This window comes from Saxophila tyrrhenica, assembly GCF_035928015.1.
Source record: "Saxophila tyrrhenica strain CCFEE 5935 chromosome Unknown scaffold_29, whole genome shotgun sequence".
NCBI classification, from domain to species: domain Eukaryota; kingdom Fungi; phylum Ascomycota; class Dothideomycetes; order Mycosphaerellales; family Extremaceae; genus Saxophila; species Saxophila tyrrhenica.
In genome coordinates this window covers 1-23,198 of record NW_027041761.1, presented here as the reverse complement: position 1 = coordinate 23,198, position 23,198 = coordinate 1, and the positions used below count along the sequence as shown (strand labels likewise).

Below are 23,198 nucleotides of genomic sequence, written 5' to 3'. Positions count from 1 at the left end.
CACCAATACATCGTTGCTGAACGGAGACGTGTCGATTCGTTGCATCCACTATCCAACGATCGATCCAACAAGCACGACATCAACCGCTACCTTACACCATGTATTACCAGAGCCCATCGCCTGGCGGCAGGGGTGGAGGGCAATGGAACGCCACAAACCCTCCGTCATCGCAATCGCAGAATTGGTCACCGCAACCACCGCCAGGCGGCCGATATACGCCGTGGCCACAGCAGGTAAGTATCGCCTGCCTGATTCGCGTTCTGCAGCTGCACGTTTTGCCAAGACCCCGTCACCTGTTATTCGATCGCTATCTTCGTTTTCACCCGGCAACCTGAACTTTTTTTCCTCCGCATCCCTTCTCCATCATCCACAAGCTGGTAGACGTCGATCCGTTACTCTCGGAGGACGCCGCTGACGCGGAGGAGAACCAGACCCCGCCCATCTCACAGGCCATCCTGCAACAGTCCGCCATGCAGACGATGCAACCGCAACATCCTGACCAGTATCGCGCTCTGCCGCCACCACAGCAGATGTACGCGCCGCCGTACCAGCCTCACCCTCACATGGCGTATCCGCCGCCTCAGCCTCCGCCTAGGCAGCGTACGGCCATCGCATGTCGCTACTGCCGTCGTCGCAAAGTGAGTCTGCGCGCGTGACCGTCAGCTTCTGCAGTCTGACACGCGTTCGCAGATTCGGTGCTCCGGCTTCGACCAGTCCGAGGATGGCCGCTGCACCACCTGCGTGAGATTCTCTCAAGAATGCGTCTTCACCCCAGTGCACGCCGAAATTCAGGCTTTCGTCCCCGCTCACGCGGTCTGGCGCAGTCAAGGCGGCCCACCACCGAACACTCAACTCTACGGCGCCTACGGCCAGCCTCTCCCACATCACGGCGACCGCAACCAATTGTACCCACCCCAGCAAGGTCAGGCACCACCCCGAGCCCAATACCCGCCGTCACCGCAAGGTTACCAACAGCCGCCGATCTACCAACAGCAACCCCCTCCTCAGCAGCAAGCCGGACAGAAACGTTCGACTGATGAGCCGCACACGCCAACCCTACCGCCACCACCCTCAGGCGCGCAAACGCAAATGGGCAAGACTCGTGAAGGGCAGCCGTTCACTTACACAGAAACAATCGGTCTGAGATCCATCGGTGCGTCGCCCGCTTTTTCTCATGCTTTTTTCCGCATTGAACAACCTACGCAACCTTCTTACACCCCCTCATACTTATACGAGGATCTTCGTGCGCAGTGTTCGCCGCAGGCGTACAGGCAGCCTGCGCAGGTCTCCATTGAACCCAGTGCGTCAGCATACATGCAGCAGCAGCAACAGGCGCAGGCCGCCCAAGCGCTGAGGCAAGAGGAGCGCACCTCCCATGACTCGACTATGGTCCAAGCACTTCGCCGCGGGCCCATGTAAACACGATAAGATAGGAGAGTTGACGCGTGTTTTCTGCAGAGCAAGGCGATGTCATCGACGGCGCCATCACCGCTAATCCAAAGACCGCGAGGCAAGAGGAGGCTGTCTTTTCGACCAAGAAGACGGGAGTCGATGCAGGTGTGCAGGTCGACCTCATCGACCTGCCTCCTAGGAGGATACTGACAAGAGGCGCAATAGCAGATGACCCGCCGGGGGGAGAGAATCAGAGGATTGATTTGCCGTAAAACAACGCGGTGGATTTTGGTGCAATGGTCAGAGCAACTGTTATTGCTGGGGGTTTCTTTTGCGTGGGCGGGATCTTGCTTTGCTCGAGCAGGTTTCGCGACCGTCTCTACTCGATGGCTTTGTGAGCGCTTGACCGTATTAGCCGAACGCTGAAGTGTAATGACTGTTCTGGCATCTTGCTTGTGTCTTTTCTCACGTCGTCTTGTGCGGCCTTGTCAGCTGGCGAGACTGGGTAGCACGGCAAAACAACGATCGCCGCGTCGCTGCACCTCGAGCCTCGCTCTCGCCCAGTGCGCTATATTGTGGTGAAGGTGCAGCTCACAAAATGGTTCTATCACATCACAGGATTATCGAAGATGAAGTTCGAATTGACACTGCGACACGGACCGTTGCCGCCCGTCGGAATGTCGCTCGCGGGCGGTTCCGTCACCGCAACCGCGTGCGGATGGCGTGGATGACGCCATGAGCCAGTCAACGAGTAGCAATATTGCGAGCGTTGCGCCAGACCGAGAAATACATTCACCAGTCATTCAATACTCAGAGACATTGCCGATGGATGCGGCGGCGGAACGTCTGAAGGACTTATTCGTCGACGATGCGAAGGCACTGGAGTTCATCTCGAGCTTCAACTAGCTATACGACCTTCCGGCGAGCCTCCTCCCTCGGACGTCGTTATTGGGTTGGGGTTTTCTCAAAGCCAGGACGATACAGCCGCCCACATACGCTCTTTACGCCCAACAACTCGGTGAGTGTCCATGCACTCAAGCCGCATCCGCTTGGATTGAGTGCCTCGGTGACATCGCGCGCCACAGGATGGCCATCGAAGACGACAAGGAGATTCATACGCTGTGGGGCGGTGTTACCAGTCGTTGGTAGAATACGGCCTCCGACAGACATCCAGCTACTGGGAGACTTTATCATCGCCTCGCAATTCTGGAGACGTCGAGTGCGCGTAAGTTCTTCTTGTACGCGAAGAGCCTGACGTCCAGCAGTCCGTTTTAGAACGCCCGAGGGTCGTTGATGACGCTGTGCGGACAATAGCTCGAGCTGGTAAAAGCCGGTGAGGGCGAGGGAAATTTTCCTCCAGAGAGGGTCAAGTAGTGTCATCTAACTCTGCGGTATACCAAAATTACTCCCAGTACGAATGCAGTCCTGCTTATGTGCCGGACGACGCCGCTATTAGTCCCTCTCTAATGCGTAAAGAACTCAAAGGTCAGCGGCCGTGACGTCTTGAGCTGACTGCCTTTGCCCTCAGGCGTGATTTCTGAATGCATGCAACGGGGCCGCATAAGGGAGGTCTTGCCGGCCGCACGAGACTCGAAGATGTCTAAGTCCTCTTGTGACCTCCCGACTCTGTCGTCGTGCACGCCCTGGTCGCCTTTACGCGAATATGTTCGCCTTCGTCGAACAAGAAAGCCCATTGCGTAATCGTACCGTCGCGCGTGCTGATGCTCTGAAGACTTCGCGTAGCAACTGTGTCCCCTTTTTCTCCCACGACCTTCTCAATCCACGGACTTTCAAGTGGCGACACCGTACACAATCCGAAAACGTTCTGTAGCTGTTGATCCCATAAAAAGTTTCCAAGCTCGACGAGGAAGGCCGCGCTCGGAAGGCAAGCCACTGCTGCTCGGGGAGGGGTCTCGTACTCGAAGGGAAGAAATTCGTCTCGGGTATTTGACAGGAACGAGCAAGGGCTTATCGCGCGCATTCCTAGCTTTTCTTCGACGCATACGTCGGTGTCTGGATCGTCTCTTGTGTGGACCATGACAGAGTCAGGAGCGACTGAGCCGTGACGGTGCAGCAAGAAGACGCCGAAATTGTCGTGGACGCTGTGACGGACGAAGACCTCGGCAAGGCGTCGAAGCAGGTCTGGCGAGGTGCTTGTATGCTGCTGATCGATATGCGCAATGGCATTATAGTAGCGAGATACTTTGCGATCGATCATGGTGGGCTGGATGTGCGAAGACAATGTTGAGACGCAGGGCTCTGCACAAGAAAAGCCTTCGCTTATTACAGCCCCGCACCTCCGGATAGCGCAAATCTTTCTATCCTCGCACTTGTTTTACCTCTCTCCAAACGATGACACTCCTATCAGACACCATGGTCAGTCCAGTGAGCGAGCAATGCCGTCTCTACGGAAGTGCCGTTAGTAATGGCGTCGACAGGTCGATTGTCCAGGAGCTTCGGACTTTTGCGGAGTGTGCCCCCGCTCACGAGCGCTTTGAGCAATACGCGGAGATTCGCTTTGTATACGAGATGCTGTCGATGGCAGGTGGCCTCGAGAAGGTGTCAGCCGTCGTCGATTCGTGGGTCAACGTCATAAACTCCCATGCCTTAAGAAGCACCATGCAATAAACTAACACACCGCTAGAACGAAGGCAATGTCAGTCGGGCAGCACGTCATGTGGACCGCCACTGTACTCTTGTGGGGCAAGCCCTCGTGCGAGCCTTCTGCGTTTTCCGGCTCAAAGCATTTGATGGGGTGCAGTGGGAATATCTGGACGATCACGGTGCTTATGATAAGGACGAGGGGGAACCGCGTCCGCAGACGGTCGTCTTTATTGCCTTGACGCGTCTGAGCCCGCAGAACGGATTCTTCATCGACCTCGAGCCAGGTCAGGACGTATGTGTGGACAGCAATGCAGGCTTGAAGTTTCCCCCTGGAGGGGGAGGCCTTGGTGTCTGCCTATGTCTGAATCTCTAAGACAGCACCGGGAACAGGTTGGCGCCTTCTCATGAGCCGCTAAATACGCGCCACGGATTCACCAATGACAAAGACCTCGTGAGCAGATGTGCATGTTTGTATCCCAGCGCATGACTGATTCTGGCCACGCTGATCCCGTTAGAACAGAACTCGAGTCCTTTCGCTGTTACGACTTACTGGTACTCCTTCTGTGTGATCTGTGAAACCAGTCCAGGTAGAAAGAAGGGCGTCCATTCTGAAGGAACGCCCACATTCTGTGTGAACTCTGGCTTCGTCAACTCATTCGAGAGGTACTCGAGGCTCTCTTTCGACGAACGAGACAAGCTGTAGTAGAACGACGGGGCCCGGTTCCCTGTGCCTTTCTCAGCAATTATTCTTCGTACCGACGGTTCAAGCAAGACGGACACCAGAGCAAAAGTTCGGCCCCCCGACCGTCCCATCCATGCGCGTTGAGTAAGTCGATCAGTTTGTTAACATATACGGCGGTGTCCATCATGCGGCGGCAATACTGGTCGGAGATGTCTCCTAGGCAAATCTTAACGATGCCGAGTATATGGTGTTCGGAGACTGTTGGCTGGGCGACAGCTCGTATGACCGCGCAGGCGGAGAGTACAAGAACGAGCTGAAAATTGACGAGCCGAGTTGCGACCGATGCCGTAAGTCGCCTTTGAGTCGCGGTAGCAGCGTAATGTGCAACGTGTCGGAGAAGCGCAAGCTCGTCACCGGTCATACTTTCATCGCAGATCGTGCTGGCGTGGTTGGCCGTTGCGGGAGTGCTTCTCTCGCCGAGAAGGAAGGCAACTGCCACTCCATCATACATGACATCGTAGATGCCTTCGCTCCGTAGAGCGGACCACCACGCCAGAGCGGGTGGTGTCCTTTTTATTAGTGCATCCGCGTGACGTCTCCATGCCGGACTTGTAGGTGGCGATTCCTTGGAGGAAGGTTGTGGTCTTAGTTGATTGTCTTCCGTATTTGGGCTCTGTCTCAATCGTCTGATCTCTCCTTCCAGGTACGCGATATATCGCTTGTCATCGCCCTCGAAATCATCAACCCTCTGGGTCATGGTGCCTGTGGATTGTGGATCACAGCGAGTTGGAGGATACGAAGCCGGATTCGGTGGTCGAGGGAAAATTTTCCCTGCAGGGATCCAGCGAGCTCGTGCCGGGGCCAGTCCCGGTCCTTGCCGCTGACTCTGTGCAATCTTATCAAGAAGTGGGTCAGGGTCCTCTAGCTTGTGAGAACGGAAGCATGTCTGAAATTATCCAAGGCCAATGACAATCAAACGACTGATCGCTCTGCCAAGCTCCCTGTTGGTCCGTGGCCTAAGCACAGGCTGTTGGTGTCATGTCGAGACGGAGGTTCATGAACAGAAAGGCAGGAAGACGTGAATTCCGATGTTAGCTCTGTCTAAGTCGCGCGTGATTGGCTACCCAGGCCGGGCTGAGGTGGGGCCGGGGTCGTGATGGCATCCTCGAAGGCGCGCACCGTAACTGCTTGTGCCGTTTTGAGATCGGTGACTGTATGCTCGAGCTATGAGTATAAACATGTGATGGGTGTGCACAGCCAGCGGAACGACGCCTTGCTCCCTATCTCTTGGATCGTCCATCTTCTCATACAAGAACTTTCGTCGGAATGTCCAGGCATTGTATAGAATCGTCCGACGGATTCATGCAAACAATCTGGAAAATGGGTCTTGGACCGAATACCTGTAGTCCTGATGAAGCTCTCCGCCTTTTCCAGCTGATGCAAGTAAGTGTTGAATCTGACTACGGCAAATTCTTTTTCTAATATCGACACATAGATCGAGATGAACGAGACAATGAAGCGGCTCTTGAAGACGCTCAGAGAAAATCGCAGGAGCACAACATGCAGCATCATCAACAGTGAAAATGCGGAAAGTTGGTTTCAACTAGTGGTCTCCTACCTCTATGAAACCGCCAGCGGTTCTGCTACCGTACGGCACTATGAATATGGCAATCATCATGGAGGTTTCGATAACTGTGTTATTCGCTGGTTGTTCCAACGCTGGTGGGAAGAGCAAGGGTTCGACCTCTTAAGCTTATTGTACGATCATGCCACGTCTCCGCGGCTATATTGACTGACCACTATAGGGTGTGTCTGACGGCGCAGGCTCCGCAAGAGGCATGCTTGACTTCGAGGGAGAGCGAACCGGGTTCCTTGTGGATTGCTCACGGTCTTCCAGATGCGACGTCGGGGCTATTGAGACAAGCAGCAGCCGCGGAGTCAACTTACACTGTTCCGTGGCCAGAGATAGCTTTGAGGCAGCACCGAACATGGGCAAGTCAGCAAGATGTGGATCCGAACATATTAGAGTGAAAGCATGTCGGTGAAGAAGCTGGACACTAATTAATTGTGCTGATCCTAATCGACTGCGTACGTTTGCATTTTCATGATCTGAACGTTGATCTCCCAAGTTTCATAGATGCAGTGTCTGTGTACGTTCATTAGTCTTTATCAGCGGCCGAAGCTTCCGAAACGTTGCACTAATCATAAGTCGCTAAAGTTCTTGACGTCTGTACTCACGCTCGTGTTGTCGTTCGTGTTCGCCTATAAGGATATTGTAGCAGAGATCCGCGTCGCTTCCGGCGTGGAATAGTGCGGTATATTCTATACGCTCGTTTGCGACTACCATCCCTTCACGAACGGTGAAGGTTCCTTTGAGTAGCTCTCCCGATGACTTGGACTCAGGATCCCCTGGATGAAGACGTAGTATTCGCGATTCCCAATCTCGGATGCGCTGAAAGGGGGCGCCCCGTGATGCCATCGTCGCCGAACGCACACGATCGGTTCTGCAGGGGACGCAAGTCAAGATTTCACGCGTGAATAATACAAGCGATATATACGCCAGAGTAGATTACACATGTACGTATACACCTCGTTGTGGTAGAATGACGCACTGCGGGAAGGTTCTTGGTGCGAACGTCAGCACGAGCCACGAGCCGGAGCCGGAGCCGAGCTCAAGCATAATGAATGCCTACGAGGCAAAGTCGTCCAGTTGGCCACAAATCGCAATGCCGCCGCTTCCCATCCATCCCAAGGCGCAGCAAGCTACCTGTCGTGCACATTGGTCCCCACCATCCCCGAGTTCGTGTGCAGGAAACTCACCGTGGTATCTCGTTTTGCGAGCTAGTGCATATCGAGCGAGCTCATGCAGACTTCCTGCTTCATGGCGGGGAAGACCGAGTGGTTCTTTGGATGCTTGATTCCCGTGTCTTCACAGTCTCTTCCCAGTTGACCTTGCGCTCTTATTGATATAGGCGTTGGCGGAGTCGCTGGCGTTGCTAGATCCCATCATTTTAAGGAAGTGCATATTGCTTGTTGGCGTCTGCTGGTTCAAGGCGGATGGTGCATGCACTCAACAAGGCGAGCCAAGGCCGTGGCGAGCATCTTAGTCGTATGTCCCACGACCGCGAGTGTCATCGCAGATAGTCGTACGGGCCGCGATTGCTTGTCAGCGAAGAAGGCGCGGGTCGTCGTTGCCTGCGGGTCGTCGTAGCCGTGCGGTGGGTTGTTGCCCGTCGCTCTTTCCTCAAAGATTGCCAAGCATACTGAGGGTCTGAACTTGTGGTTGGGTGATGGTTTCTGGCATACTACTGAAGCGCTACCCCAACATCTTCCGCTCTCGACCAACAACACCTTCTCCCACACTGCCCTCGTCCCTCCGAAGCCCACCGCCGCTGACCCACCACCCTCTCTCTCCCCTCTCCTGCAAACATCCCACGCCGCCGTCAGGGCAAAGGAGCACTCCCCGCCGCCCTCGCCTCTCCGCCGTCGACCGCGTCAGGACTTTCTATGTTGCCCGCCTTGTCTTTCCCCCAAGCTGTCAAGCCAGTATGAGCCGAGCACGTCAATCCAGTGCTTGCGGTCCGCATCTGCAGACGTGCTTTCGATGTCAGCGATTTCCGCCCTCGTTCGGTCCTTGACAGCCGGGTTACATGCCTGAGGGTTGCGTAAAGCCTTGCTCATCGATCGCAGAATCGCAGCGGATGTGAAGTCGACATGGCTCGCGCTTCGAGGAGAGTTCGCGTCAAGAGGCGACAATTTCGCCGAAGGCCCAATACCCTGAACGTACGCTTCCGCTTGGTCCAGCAACTCCTGACTCGCGAGTGTACCCTAGAGACCCTCCCACAAGTAGGTCTCGGGAAGATACGACCGCAGCGTCGCCGAAACTTTGTCTGCTCGGAGAGGCCGTTCCCGCTCTGCTCCGATAACTCCACGAGCATCTCACGGAGAACCCAACTCGGTCAGCACGTCTGCGAGCTCGCGCGCGACTTTCATCGCGAGCGACCTGGCAATATCTCGGGATCCATCCGCTTGAAGGCACCGTCGAGACAATCGCGCGCTGCCCTGAATTGTCCTTGCCACCTCAAGACTGCGCCCTTTTTGGACTGATGAAGGACGGAGACGATACGCTTTGAACGTTGCAGCCTCGACCGGGACTCTGAACCATCTACTCTTGTGCCATTGGAAAGAAGGCTGTCCCTATACCAGTTGATTCACGTAGACGGACATTCAAAGATCTTCGGTAACGTGGCGAGGAGGGTCTTGGGAAATGACGGTCGTTTCCAGGTGTATGACAGAGAACGTCGGCCAGGAACTGGCATTCGGACCTGTAGAAGTCAACATCCCCGCTGAGCTCCTTGACCGAACGCTCCAACTCTGAGATTGCGCTCGTTGATTCCTTCTCCCTCTCCTTCCTGCGCTGTCGAAAACGAGCACTGGCTCCTGCATTCCTTCGCCTCTTCTCATCTTTGACGCGTGAAGCATTTTTAACGTCCACAGGAAGCTGCATAGTACCTAATGTTGTCTCTAACGACATCATTTGGTAGAAGTTTTGCCCTCCAGAAGAGGATGTCGGGATGTCGAGAGGTCTTTGGAGCTCAACAACCATTGGATCGGCCATCATACTCGCTTGCCAGGCCGCAGTGCGGGGTGGGTCGTTGCTATACGAAAACATCGACGTGGCTGTGGTCGACGGGCCCGTCGGATACTGAGTCACCGGAGATGCCTGACTTGCTTGACTGTAAGAGGAGTACGCCGTGCCTGGGCTAGAACTCGCTGAAAAGTTCCTGTAATCAATGTTTCCACTGTGAGAGGATCGAGCAGAGTGTTCCGGTCTTGCAAATCCATACTCTGCCCTTGCCGCCGCGGATTTTGTAGGCAGTGGAGGTGCACCTGACCTCCCGGGCTCGGTCGCATGTGTCAATGGCGACGAATATAAGGAGGGAACTGGCTGGTGGTTTTCTACCATGCTGGCCGCGTGATGCAAAACTGGGAGTCGCGGGGGGAGTGTGGGTCTCTGTGGCTGCTGTACGCTTGCCACATCTTGTGGTGGGGGTGATGGTGCGAAGAAGGTCGGTGAAGACTGACTACTTGCCGGCCGAGTGACAATTGGTGGTAGCTGGTGGCCTGCTGACCGACGCGAGCCAGAATGCGAGGGCTTCCGTCTTCGGTTCACAGAATCTGGCTCTGGAGGTGATGGATTTAGTATGAATGAGAGGTGCACAGGTCGAGATGACGGTGTTGGCTCGAGCGGGTCGCTAGGCGCATGTCGAGATGTCGGTAGAGGGCTACCTTGAATGCCAGACGCCCCTCGCCGCAACCTACAATCAGGTCGACGGGATGCCATGGGCGATACTACGCCGCTGCCTGCTGTTGGAACGCCCCCAGAAACTGTGTCGTCACGAGAACGACCTGACACTGGAGCCTTTCCTCGTTGCCGTTGCGGATGCTTAGAGCAGAACCATCGATCTTGCCGGTCGTCTTCGAAGATTGCGGTCCGACTTTATGCCCCGGCGGTGAGGCTCGACGATCGCCAGTCCACGGGTGCCTCTGGTCTTTGACTGGCGTGATCAATACTGTTGGGGCGAGGGAGGGATCCGCCGGTACGGATCTGGAGCCTTCCAGGTCAAAACAGTCTATGAGCGACGGGGAAACGATCTGAAAATGCACACTTGGTCGACCTCAAGGGAAGGAAGCCTGTTGATATAATGGGGCGGTGCGCGATCATAGTCTCATGGGCCGAGGCCTCAGTAGATCACGTAAGGTCGCAACGTGGAACACCTTTTAGCGCAGACGCAGAACATCATCGCGAGGCTTCGAGTCAGTTCAAAGGATTCGACAAGGGTCCTGCGGATGCACCTGGTCGAGTTGCTCGCCTCGATACAACGCTACCGCTGGATCTTGGTGATGGACGTGGCTGCGTGCAATTCGATCGCAAGCCAAGTAGGCCCAAGGAGCTGCAAACGGAGCTACGAATGGGTCAGCTACGCGTTCGGTTCAGTCAAACGTTCGTGATTTGTAGGTATATCGTCGTCGCCCCGTGGCAGCTCGCGAGGAAACCGGCCAAGGGTTAACGCTAAACCTGCAACATGGGTCCCCTGATAGTAACCCGCCTTCCCCAGGAACAACGCAGATGTCGAAAACGGCTCGCTGGCTTTCTGGCGTGCACAGATCGGAAAAAGGCCTCCCAACAGCTTCAGCCTGCTGTTCGTATTGCCCGGGATGCAGACCAGACGTGCTGGCTTGGAAAACGCACACCCGTTGGGACCACGGTGTGTGGTTCCTGCTTCCCCCCTTACGTGCCCGATCAGGCACTACACCGACTCTCGTGGTTTTGGAGAACGTCATGCGCCAGTACCTGAATGCACACTAGTGACACATGTCGCACCCCATTGCGACACATCGCCGGTCAAAAAATGACTGGCGAGGGGGAAAACGACGCATGCAGAATTGCGTCACTTGCATAGTCGGCCGAAACCAGCGTGCGTTCAACCCGCCCCCACGATTGTGCGCACCCAGTCGGATCGGTTTGAGCAGCCGAAGGTGTCGATTCAAGATGACGAATCGTCGGCAAACGAATCGGGACTGTGGCTATTGGGGGACATTGGCAAGACGAGGTACTCTCGTGGCTGAGCCTTCCTCTCATGTCGTACGGCGACCTCTAGAGGGACGAGTGGTGTTTCCGATCCTGCGAAGCAGCAGAAGTTGTACCGAGCGCCAGGGTACTTTGGATCTACCGGTATCGCCTTCTCAAGGAAAGGGTAGTTCCTCCAAGGCGAGGACAAACAGGAGGAGTCACCAGGATCTAGAGACCAGGAGATGTTCTGCCGTCGATTCGCCGGGCGGTTGGGACGCACATGGCTCATTCGGTTGTGCCGACCCACACGCAAGCCCCATCAAGGCAACCCTTCGGCCCAACATGTACCCCGACGGCGCGCTATCAAGTTGATCGACCCATCGATGGAACGGTTGAGGTCCTCATGATGACGGCAACACCATCGCCTAAGTTCTCACAGCGACTCTCGCCCGGACACAGCTACGAACTCCGTAGCTATAGGTTCATTCTACAGTCTTAGTCTTCAGAAGTGTTGAAAACAATTGAGATGACGACTTTTTGGGACAAGTCGCGCGACCCCCGGCTTTGCGCCTGCGTCTACATGAAAATGCCTGTTCGTTTGGATCCCGCCTGCCGCGACGCCGCGTGATGGGCGATGATGTGCATGCATTGAAAGGGGGAACGATTGGAACCGGCATTTCATTGGCCTTTGTCTTGCATGTGGCTAGGCGAGCCTTGATCTCCAGTATTGCCCGGCTCATCCGTGTCCCCGTGGACTCACCTCGCCAGCTGATGTCCGTCGGCCAACTTTCATACGCCATTGCTCGACGATTGCTACCCGATGCCCCGTGTTCACACTCGACGCGATCACCGTTCGCACCCCTGGCGACATACAAGTCGATCGTAAGACTTTCCCTTAGTCGAACGTAGTTCCACTCTTGGACCCGTCGTCTGAACCGCCGGAGTCTGCCAATCGACAACGAAACGCATCGGAGCTTAGGTCGCCGCGAACATCGGCGCAGCAGCTGCCGCCCATCCGCACGCGTGGATCAGATGCTCCTCTGCTACCGACACCGTCGGCAGCGATGAGCGTGAGCCAATTTTCTCGGGTGCCGGTCCAGTCTGCGCAGTCTTCGCATCGCGCGCGTATCGATTACACGAACCTGTCCGCCGGCACCAGCCCGAACACATCCTGTTCGTCTCTTGGCCAAGCAGAACAGAGCTGGGCATGCTTCAACACAGCCAACGTTGCATGCCATCAGTGGTGTCCTACCTAGCGATGTGCGACAAGCAACCACGACAGCGGTTCCAACAGACCCCGAGCGTCGAAGACGGATCGCCATCTCAGTGTCGTGCCGGCGGAGGAAGCCGAATGTTTACGCGTTGGTGCCTCTCGAGACGACTTGGGGCGCTGTGCAGCCCCCTGTGAGCGTTCGGGGGTGCTTCCAAAGCGGCAGATGAGAAATGGAAGAAGGAATGCTGGAGCAAGTGCCAGGTACCGAGAACGGCGCAAAGAGAAGGAGAGCGAGTCTTCCGCCGCAGTCTCGAAGCTGCAACGGCAGATCGGGGAGTGGCTAGAAGACGTCGAGTACAACAGGCTTGAGCGGGACCACCTGGCTGAAATTCTCGCTCGTGCACCACATGGACTTCGACATCCTGGGCCGCCTTCTCCACGGCAGCGAATCACCTCAAAACTTTCCACCGCCACGACATATCGGCGTGAGATCGGCCACAGTCTCGACGGGGCAAGGGCAAACGAGCCATTGCCCTCCAGACGGTCGCAACGGAAGAAAATGAGTACGGAACATATCAATCCCAACTGAGACCGTTGGAGGCGGTTCAACGCGGCAGCCTACGAAGGGTAGAAAAAAGCTTCCGAGGCGACACTCACGCTGAAACTGGGGCCCCACCTGTTATGCCCTACTTCAGGGCTCCATCAACAGGGATAAGAGTAGGTGGCACGCGAAGGGTTTGTAGGAGGAAGGCCGACGGGGACTTCGTATACGAGATGTCAATAGACATTCTACGGCGTTCACTGTCTCTGTGTTGCACATTACTGCCTCACTGAGGTTTGAGAATACGGATTGCTTCCATCAGACTTCTCTCGACAGCACATGACCGTGGTCTTGCCGCGAGCGAATCAGTCTCAGCGCGCCACATGCGCAGAGACACATCCCCGTATCTCTCGACCCCCTTGCGAGGCATCTGGCGCCAACATCGAATGCCATTGGGGAGCCATGTTAGGGAAAGCCCCCCTTTCCGGCTGACTGGTCGGTGCCTGGTGGCTAGGACTTCGAGGGGTACAGCCCAAACCAACATGATGAGGATGACTTTGGACTATTTGGCGGCGGCGGTGGCGGTGTCTTCGAAGGCGGGCGTGGCGGTGCAGAACGAGGCGGCGACAGCGGCCGCGGTGGTGGCATTTGAATCTCAAGAGACGAGCATGCGGAGATGGCGTAGTTGATCTGCAGCGACTTTTCACACCTTTCGCAATGGTTCTGCATAGTGTTGTAGTGGACCTCGTGGTGTGCGCAAGTATCGCAGTCGGCTGCCAGGCGGCCGCCCATTCTTGCCAACGGGTTTTCGTACTCAGAATGTAGAGAATCTGGATATCGAGGCGGTCGTCTTCGCCACGAAGCCTGATGCACAGATCCACTACATCGTCTCCCATGCGCGATATAAGCATTGGCCACCGTGGTGGGATTTTGTGAAGGCAGTGGTTGCCCGACCAGTAGCGGGAGTAGGGTGCCGCTAGTGGCGTTCGGCCGACGGACCGTCGAACGCTAGCCGGGCTGGGCGATGTGATCACGTAGCGCGACCCTGTGTGAGATCGATGATCCACACAACGCGAGAGCCATCCAGCACGCCGAGATGGAACTCTGCAGCTAGCCCACGCTGCACGTGGCTGCGGGCTGCACCACCTCGTTGTGTTGAAGTGTTCTGGGCTTAATACGATCTCATCAAATACCTCCTCTATGCTCCACGGCAAGCCAAGGCGGGCACACCTGCATGTCTTCGAGTCGGACAGGAGCGGCCCCCGCTTATGCAAGTGCACGCCAGGCTGCAGCCGCCCTTGCATGTCCCTACAGCTGTGGCTTTGAAGTTCCCGCGCGAATCGAACGCGGCCGGAAACGACATCGAGAGTCATGTTTGGCCCAAGGGTGGTTAGGGCTGGAGCACGTACTTGTTCCACCCGATCCGGTCTCCCCGCGCCCCCGCCTCCACTCTTCCTGACCTCACTTTGTCTCCTCAGCAGAATCCGAAAGTGTTTACTTGAGGGCGAAAATGCCGTGCAAAGCACGACATGTTGTGTCTTCGCTGATCGCGCGGGATGGAATGGTCTCGCACACCACCGTCCAGGGTGGCCGGCTCACCCGTGCTGTATAACAACCTTACGAAAATTTCCGCCGCCTACATAGTCCATACCATGAAGCCTTTTAGACTTCGCCTGAGCGTCAGAGCAGCACAGCGCGCACCCAGGTCCCTGCCAACCTCTTCGAACGATCCAACGTCGCAGATAGCTATGACGTCGATGTACAGTCACCTGTGGTTTTACACCTGACCTCAGGGTACACCTCGGTCGTACCACGCGGTCGTTTGCCTTTGGGGCGTGGACGTCGCTCATCCGCCCGTCCAGTTTGAAGGACGCTGACTGGGAACGGACTCCGCCGTTGCTCCTGTGTACTATATCGCACGTGGACCATGCAATCGGAGGGCCGTGCGGAAAGGAGACGCTGGTGAGAGTGCCATAGGTTTCCTCCCGATCGCATTGCGGACCATCTTTGGTGATCATGACCGGATCATGGTTGATCGACATGTAGAGGACCCACACTGCGTCCGGTGAGCTAGCGAAGCGCCACTCGATGAGAAATGAGAATGTGCAAGTCGCTGGGTGCGGCGCGTCTGCCGTCTTCGTCTCCCTCCGCTTCTCGCACGGATCTCCGAACCGACCGGCTCAGCACCGCGATCCTTCCTCCCCTAGCTCACGAGACCACTCCGCACAAAATCCTAATTGAGAGCAGTCGAGCAACGCCATTGAGGCTCTGCCTTGACGTTGGACTGCCCGCGACCTGTGCGCCAGGGCTGCGCCAGAGTATACCTCAGCGGCAGACCAAGGCCTCTCGATTACATCAGCCCCATTCCTCCCATCGAGGAGAGTGGGTGCGTATGGTCCGGATGGTCGGGACTTGTACGCTACCACAGGCCCTTGGAGAGTGTGACCAGGTCATCGGTACGAAATCTGAACAGCAGCTAGCGGTGGTCATTGTTCTGCCAAATTTGGTGGCGTGACCTGTGACCATCGTAGACAAGGGTGACAAGCAGGGTCGTTCGACGACGGAGAGTCGCAATCACGAATGCCTGGCAGTAAAAGGGTGCTTGACCTCCCATACATTGGCATTCTGTCGCGCTCGATCTTCATCCCATGGAGTAGTAATGTTCCAAGGCAGCGCGTCTCTGAGGCTGGGCGCGTATTGAAACGCTGGAGTTTTGACCACCTGTCCAAATCTACTACACCGCTCTCCGGCTACGTCACGACGGCCGCGCGCTCGGGCAGACGTGCCATCATCCGACGACTGTAAAGACTGACAATCAACTGTACTCGGTGACGGTCGCCCATTCTAGATGACCAGCGATCACCCCTTCTCCGCGCAGAACGCGCCTCACGGCTCTAGTGGTTCCCACAAAACTAGTCTGGCAGGGAAGAGAAACCATGGTGAAGACTTCCGAGGAACCAGCCAGAAGCCCTTTGTGAGGTTATGGAAGCGAGCGCAGGAAAGGGTTCGAACGAACACCGCAAAGGAAGAGCAGGGCATGGTCAGCAGTAAACGAAGAGCGAACGGCCTTTCGCCTCCTGCGCTGTCGTTGGCGAGATCGATCAGAGGGTCGAACAAGCACCCTTCCGAAGCAGCCTTGGAACACGAACTTGACGAATGGGCGAACGCTGGAGCTGCGAGGGCAGGGACGCTAGATGGCGACGCACACGAGGCGGTTAAAGAGCCGTTGAAGAAGCTGGTGCCACCAGAGTATAGCAACCTACAACAAGGGGCGGACAGGCTCCCATCCATGGAAGTACAGCTGCATCTTGCCGGACTATTCTTTGACGTTGACAGCTGCCACATGTGCGTTCCACTGCGTAGATCGAGCTTTCTGAACGCACTGAAAGAGGGCAGGCATCCCCCCGTATTGGTGCTTGCAATCTGCGCGATATCTGCTCGATTGTCGTCGAATCCGGCAGCACGCGATGAGCCCGCTTACGCGCGAGGGGAGGCATGGGCAAGCGCTGCGGAGGAAATTGCAGTGCAAGCAATGGCCACTCCCGACACGACATTGGTGATTGTCTACCTGATGCTTGCGCAGGTCGAATACGCCAGTGCGCGCGGACAAATGCTCATTGGCATGGCTGTGCGGATGGCGTACGCACTGGGCCTGCACCACGAAGTTGTCCGTGATACATCTGATGGGAAGAATGGGCAGACACACACTGACCCGGAGATCCGGCGGCGGACGATGTGGTCGTGCTTCCTGATGGACCTTCTCCATCCTAGCAGCGTCGACGTACCCCCAGCTGTCTACGAGCAGGAAATCCGCTTGCGGCTGCCTACTAAGGACTCGTACTTTCAAGCGAACACCGAAGGAGCCCCAGAAGATCTCGAAGGCAACGTACCGAATGAAGGGGAGGCTCCAGCTGGTCGGATGGCTGACGAGAGGGAGAACATGGGCGTGACAGCCTACTTGATTCGGCTCATGAGCCTTTGGGGCAAGGTTGTTGCATATATTCGCGGCGGCGGCAAAGACAGGTACGGACACCCGATCATCGAGATGAAGCAGTAAAGGGAACGGTGGCGTTTTGTTGGGAGTGGCTAGACCAAGTCATGACAGATGGTGTCTATCGGATCTCGGGGAATCGAAGCGACTTCAAGTTCGTGCCCCAACTCGGCCACTTCCTATTCGATTTCGAAGACGGACGAGTGCGGAGCCATTGGGAGGACCGACCGTATCGGGTTTTATATCGAAGGGCAACAGCGGCTATCTCGTTTTTGGGAAGGGAGCTGAAGCAGACGTTCCGGGGGTGCTTTTGGAAGACGCTGTATCAGTACCACTGGATTCTGCCATACCCGTGTACAAATGCGTTGATGCAGACGACCAAGCAGGGACGGCGCATGTGGTACTCGATTCAAGCTCGAGAGGGAGTCAACGCTCAGACGGCGGAGGAGAAAGACTGGACATGGGCTCAAAAGAACTGGCAACCAGGCACACCGAGAGCGTGGCCATCATGGGTAGGATGGGACAAGGAGAGATGGGAGAGATGGATCGAGGAACACAGCGGTTGACCTTGGCGCGCATGCTTTTGCATATGGGACACATATCCCAGATGAACAACGCATCTGGGACCACAGGACCCAGCCGGATAGGAATAGTTATTAGGAAGAGCCTGCCCCGAGGAATCCCACGTTCGCTTTCTCCCCATTCAAAGTGGGCTTTGAGGCTCGTACAAAGTGATGAGGCGTACAAAGTGATGAGGCATACAAAGTGATGAGGCATACAAAGGTAGGTGACGAGCCGTCGAGCTCCGCATCCCATGCTAGGTAGGGGACCTTGTTGTCGAGCTTGCGGTGCCACAACAGAGAGACGGATCGTATCATCATCAAATAAGAACGGAAACGCTGGGAGGCCGATGTATGAGTTTGCATGCTTTGGAGACATGAGAGGAATCCAGGAAGAGAATCCGATCTGCTTCTGTAAAGGCAACATGCCGAGTCACGCGCAGGTGTCGCGACACAAGGAAAGCCCACCACACTCGCGGAAGCTATACTACGGATGCGCAGTTGGAGAATGCGACTCCTGGGAGTACATGGAGGATCGTGATGGAAACGCGGTGACACTTGCAAAAGCAACGGAGTTTGCAGCAGAATCATACACTAGGGCGTCTGCAACTTTTTAAGTCTTAGCTATAACATAATCTAACGACCTAACGTCCTTCTATTACTTGACCACCGGAATAACTATGCCAGGCATCAAATCATCGATCCATTGTTGATAAACAAGTTCAGGATCGATCTCGTCCCGATCCAGCAGAGCTCGCCATGCAAAGGGTTTGAAAGCCCAGATATCACCCCATCTCTCGCGAATTCGACGGTCGTAAGCTTCGTCCTCCCACTCGCATGGAGAGGACCCGACAACTTGACAGGTATGTTCGAAAGAATATCCCACCTGCCGGGCGTCTTTGAACCCGGAAGCCAAAGCAAGGTGATAGGACTCAGGACCTGAATTTGTGAATTGTCCGCCAAAGTTGTAATAGCCATCCTCGTGGATCGTAATCCAGGCGAATCCGCAGACCTGAAAAGCATCGAAATTCAAGTACTGCCACCGGAAGATTACGCCCGGGCGATCGACAGGTGTAGGTATGCTACTGCCCGTCCCTGGACATGCAGCAAATTTGTTGGGAGTGACGGCCACCGTCGTATTTGTAGGGATTGGTGATGACGACCTTGCAACCACGCCGCTAGGTGGTTCGAAACCTTGGGAAGATCCGACAATTGGGCTGGCTCCAACGAGCGCGAGGTAAGAGATTGTAGCCGTGAGAACTTCAAGAATCTCCATGTTGTGCCTAGTATATAGGATATGTGGAGTCGCTGCTTTTACTAGGCTCACTCCTGAAGTCAAAGAGTTGCAAGATTGAATAGGTAAGTTGTAAGATCTTTAGTGAGGTGGACGAGTCTCGTATAAATACCTCTCTCCAGACTCCGGTCGCATGGTCCACAAGTCGATCTCTCTGGAGTTCTCCGTCCAGTGTACGCTTCAAAAATCTCATTCTAGCCTATCACTTGGATTTTTAAGTGTAACGACTGCATCGAACGTCGTATTCCTAATCCACAATTACGAAGACGAGTCTTGAGGTAGCCAATAGGCTTGCGAAAGCTAATCAATCTACTCGACGTCGAAGCAGCTGAGCGAGTAGAGTGAATCTCCTAGGAAGCTGAAAACCAGGCCCACGTATCGAGAGTCTTTATAAGTAAGCGAAAACGAGCGAAAACTAATGCTGATGATGCCTTGGTCGTCTGCTAACACCTCACTGGTCCAATGGCCAGACCCAATAGCGTGACCTAGTCGCATAACACAATGGCCTGACTGGAAAGTTAGGTGGCTTACCGTGCTCTTTACAGAGACGTTCTCGTTTGTTGCGTGACCCAAGCTATCGAACAAGAAGAGGCACTCGCCAATACTACTACTGTAGACCACGCAGGCTCCGTCGAGTACAGCTCAGCCGCTGCTAAGCCACATTGATCAACTCACAACATTCATTGTAGGTGCTGAGTGATTGGGAGGATTCTCGATGTTTGAAAATAATACGGCTGGCTGAAGAAAGGGGACTACCGGAACCTCAGAGTTTCCGGGCCTTGGCAGAGCACTCAGTCCGCTAATTGGCTACTGGTAACACTGCCAAGCGAAGAAGGCTTTCAGGTAGAATCCTAGGTCGGGCCATTCTACAGTATAGCAAGACTGTCAACTGGAGGACTGGATTACAGCTCAGCTGGTGCAGAATTGCGAGGGTGTTGTGTGTGACTTGGCACTCCCACAGCAACTGCCGTTCCAATCCTCTCATTCGCTTTCGCCAATCAAAATGGCTCGTGACAGCATTGTGAGTGATCAGACATCTCTGTCGAAAAGAATGAGTGCGTTGAAAATGTGTGATGATCAGACGACTTTGGCCTGGCGCTTTATGCGTTGGAGGGCCGGTGTTTGAGGTTATTGGTCGGAGGTACGTCGAGAAGCAGTGCTCGCAGGTGCCTATTCATATACATTGAGCTCATATGAAGCGACTAAAATGTTCTATAAAGTGCGCAAGAGTTCACCCAAGTTTCGAAAAGAGATAGCAAAACCAGGCATTCCATTCCACCTCCATATTTTCGATCTATCGCGCTCAAACGTTTTCATAACGCTCCGTCAAACGCTTTAGTATCCTTACTCAAGTACTACTCTCCACCATGACTTGGATCAAATCGGCTCTGATGGCGGCCATCATGGCGTCGAACATCTTTGCAATGCCTTCCCCGCAACGTAGAAGCGTTGGTGATCATGGCACCAATCTTGAGGGTCCTGTAGATCCTACCAAGTGTCCTGGAGGAGATGGGTGCGGTGAGTTCGATCCGCGATGAACAAACTCGCTTCTCGTTGGGCGGAGATGCTAATAGTTCGTAGGTATTACGTCTAGATCGACTGCGGAGCAGGACGATGACCCTCAGGACGATATTACTCTTCTGGAGGCAAGCTTTACGATTGACAGTGTAGAGAAGTCTGACATCAGCACGTCCAACGCTATGCCCGCCAGCGTCTTAGACGACTCCTGGTATTACAATGCGACTCTCCGCTACAAGAAAGCAGGCAGCAGACCAGATAAACATGCTGCATTCGCATATGCGCAGCTGGATTTGGATGCCCAGAAGAGAGATGAGCTCTCCGACGTCAATTCCCCTCCGGAATCCATCACAACTGGAAAGAAACCCGTCAACATTGTCTCTGTACATGGTATAGAGAAAGTCTTCCACTCCAATTCAGGAGGAAGCATGCGAGCGGGCAACGCTCTGCACGCGGTCTCCTTCGACGAGCACAGCAATACAGTCGGCGGCGAGAGCTGGTTCTTCACATGCAGGTTGCGAATTCTGTATCATCATACTTATACAGACGGGGATTTCAACGTGTTGAGAGGGTATCTTGTGCAAAGTGGTGAGAATGTCCTGAACGCGATCGGATCTATCGCTTAATTAGCTCTCGTACCTATATGTAGCTTCGGTTGGGAAATTTGCTTGGTCTCCACTACCACTACTCACAATGCCGAAACGAGCTACTACTCCTACTCACCTAGATGCTCGAATCCAGCATTATAAGAGATGGTTCAGAACTTGATTTGGACCCCTGGGTAGATGTGGTTCACGCCGGTAGCATCTCGTAGCAGCACCCCTTCAGATGGTTGAGAACAGCTGCTCCAGGCAAATGTACTCCGAACAGGCCCAAATTCGAGCAAACGACAGTCCGAATTTCTGCGAGCACGGTTTGTATGGACCGACACCCTATATATTAACGACTTTTTAGAACTTTTTAAGAGTTCCTACAACTAGTAGACGAAGGTATCGAGTAGTTCAAATAAAAATTCAAGTGAAAATAGAAGTAGATATAGAGGTAGATATAGAAGTAGATATAGAAGTAGATATAGAAATAGACATAGAGGTAGAGAAAATAAAGAAAATATATATCAGAAAAAAGAAAAAGAAAAATAAAGAAAAATAAAGGAGAATTAAGAGAGAATAGAATAAAGAGAAATATAGAGGAAAAAGAAGAAAAGGAATAGAAAATAGTAGTAAGGATACTGATCCCTATTACACGAATAATCCGAGTACTTCAAACATTCTAGGTCCGTATTTCTCAGCACTATTAGAGGCACTTCTAAGCACGTGTAGCGCTAGTAATGCCGCCTTAACGCGTCCTTTACGCGGCTTTCTTTGTTGCCTTCGCGTCTAGGACTAGCTCGTCATCTATATGTCGCTATGGAAATTCTCGACTATTGCTCGCACTACCGGGTCCTCTTCTATACCTAATGCAAGACCGCCCTTATCCCGGGAGGAATTGGGACACATCTACGCAAACTCTACTCTAGCTACCCCGCGCTCGTATCGAACAAGCTAGTACTCGAATTCGTAAGAGAACGGCTCCCTTAGATTATAACGGGACCCTTACTCGACCCGTATTCGGAGTACCTAGACCTACCGACGGAAGTATGTAATCCGCTTCTACATCTCAAACTTTACTAGGGATTTAGCTATAGACATTGCCTATTCGTTTCGGGAGCGCCTAAAACGATTCGACAACATTATAACGAACACTACGCTACCGTTCGGAGGGTAAGGGGTAGCTAGAAATGCTCCGGTAGTCGCGTTCTTCGAGAGTAGCTCGACCGCGAGTACTTCGGCGAAGAGCCGCCGTAGGAGTCGGTCTAGTTCTAGCGCTTCTTCCGGAACGGCTATAGAAGTACCGGGTTTCGAGTAAAGCTTAGTAAAGGTGTAGTCCCTCTAGACTAGGCGCCGGCGATACTAACTTAAGGCCTAGGGCGGTATAAGCTCGACGCTATCACAAGCGATATGTTTTAAACACTAGTAACCTTTAAGTAGTAGAGGACGTAAAGTACCTCGATCTTTTAGGATATAGAGGTAAGATTACAAGTATCGCCCTAGCTAGAAAGGACCCGATGGAAAAACTATTTCTACGGCGTATACCTTCGTAACGCCGCTTAGCTCGCTATATTGCCTAAGCTAGACGAACCGGTACTTAGCGAACTTGTAGTATCGATCGACCGGCTCGTCGAGTTAGTATATAGGTCGGTCTACGAGGATAAAATCAACTTCTTTACGTAGAAGTGTATTAGCTTATTCCTACCGGCCAAAAAAGCGTATAGCTAACCGCTGATAGTAAAGCTATAGAAGGCGACATATCGGTAATACAAAGAATTGTGGAAGCGGCTCTTGTGTTTCGTAGTCCGGTCGTACGAGTAGGGCTAGTCGATCAACCTCTATTATCGACTAAATAGCTAGTAGACGGCTTTGCTAGATTGCCTCCTTAACGCGGGGATAAAGTAGTCGAGCGACATCGAAAATCGGGAGGAGAGCGCTAATCTAGACATATATAGCTAGTAGTTGTAGCATCTTGATAATATCTGCCTAGACTTTTGTATTTCCCTTCTCGACTACAAATTGAAAGGCGACATCTTTAAGAGTACCGTAGTTGGCTTTCTCGCCGTTCTTAGTATCGATTAAAGCAATTCTACCTTTTACGAAGCGCCAAACTACACCTCGAAGCTTTCGGGTTTCATTAAGATCGGGTAAATACTAGTTCTATAGAAAGTAGTTAGGAGGGTAGATCGGAACGACAACGACAATCCGCTCGATACTATCGATAAGATACGAGAGCGCTTCC

At 54.0% G+C, this 23,198-nt stretch overlaps 7 protein-coding genes across 7 annotated transcripts; 4 read left to right on the top strand and 3 right to left on the bottom strand.

Moving 5' to 3' along the window:
* Positions 1-98: 98 nt before the first annotated feature.
* LTR77_010964 (uncharacterized protein) lies at positions 99-1,419 on the top strand (the record flags this gene model as incomplete). The annotated part of the gene is made up of 3 exons (XM_064808180.1): positions 99-233; positions 375-638; positions 691-1,419. The coding sequence occupies 3 exons, from the start codon at positions 99-101 to the stop codon at positions 1,417-1,419; spliced, it is 1,128 nt and encodes a 375-aa protein (XP_064653600.1).
* A 1,436-nt stretch (positions 1,420-2,855) lies between these two features.
* LTR77_010963 (uncharacterized protein) lies at positions 2,856-3,610 on the bottom strand (the record flags this gene model as incomplete). Its single annotated transcript, XM_064808179.1, has 2 exons — positions 2,856-3,043; positions 3,100-3,610. 2 exons carry the CDS (start codon positions 3,608-3,610, stop codon positions 2,856-2,858), a joined length of 699 nt encoding a protein of 232 aa, XP_064653599.1.
* A 155-nt stretch (positions 3,611-3,765) lies between these two features.
* Positions 3,766-4,369, top strand: LTR77_010962 (uncharacterized protein; the record flags this gene model as incomplete). The annotated part of the gene is made up of 2 exons (XM_064808178.1): positions 3,766-3,981; positions 4,037-4,369. 2 exons carry the CDS (start codon positions 3,766-3,768, stop codon positions 4,367-4,369), a joined length of 549 nt encoding a protein of 182 aa, XP_064653598.1.
* A 173-nt stretch (positions 4,370-4,542) lies between these two features.
* LTR77_010961 (uncharacterized protein) lies at positions 4,543-5,435 on the bottom strand (the record flags this gene model as incomplete). The annotated part of the gene is made up of 2 exons (XM_064808177.1): positions 4,543-4,721; positions 4,775-5,435. The coding sequence occupies 2 exons, from the start codon at positions 5,433-5,435 to the stop codon at positions 4,543-4,545; spliced, it is 840 nt and encodes a 279-aa protein (XP_064653597.1).
* Positions 5,436-15,854: 10,419 nt separating this feature from the next.
* LTR77_010960 (uncharacterized protein) lies at positions 15,855-17,063 on the top strand (the record flags this gene model as incomplete). Its single annotated transcript, XM_064808176.1, has 1 exon — positions 15,855-17,063. One exon carries the CDS (start codon positions 15,855-15,857, stop codon positions 17,061-17,063), a length of 1,209 nt encoding a protein of 402 aa, XP_064653596.1.
* Positions 17,064-18,215: 1,152 nt separating this feature from the next.
* LTR77_010959 (uncharacterized protein) lies at positions 18,216-18,833 on the bottom strand (the record flags this gene model as incomplete). The annotated part of the gene is made up of 1 exon (XM_064808175.1): positions 18,216-18,833. The coding sequence occupies one exon, from the start codon at positions 18,831-18,833 to the stop codon at positions 18,216-18,218; it is 618 nt and encodes a 205-aa protein (XP_064653595.1).
* A 1,385-nt stretch (positions 18,834-20,218) lies between these two features.
* On the top strand, positions 20,219-20,995 carry LTR77_010958 (uncharacterized protein; the record flags this gene model as incomplete). The annotated part of the gene is made up of 2 exons (XM_064808174.1): positions 20,219-20,369; positions 20,433-20,995. 2 exons carry the CDS (start codon positions 20,219-20,221, stop codon positions 20,993-20,995), a joined length of 714 nt encoding a protein of 237 aa, XP_064653594.1.
* Between the last annotated feature and the right edge of the window lie 2,203 nt (positions 20,996-23,198).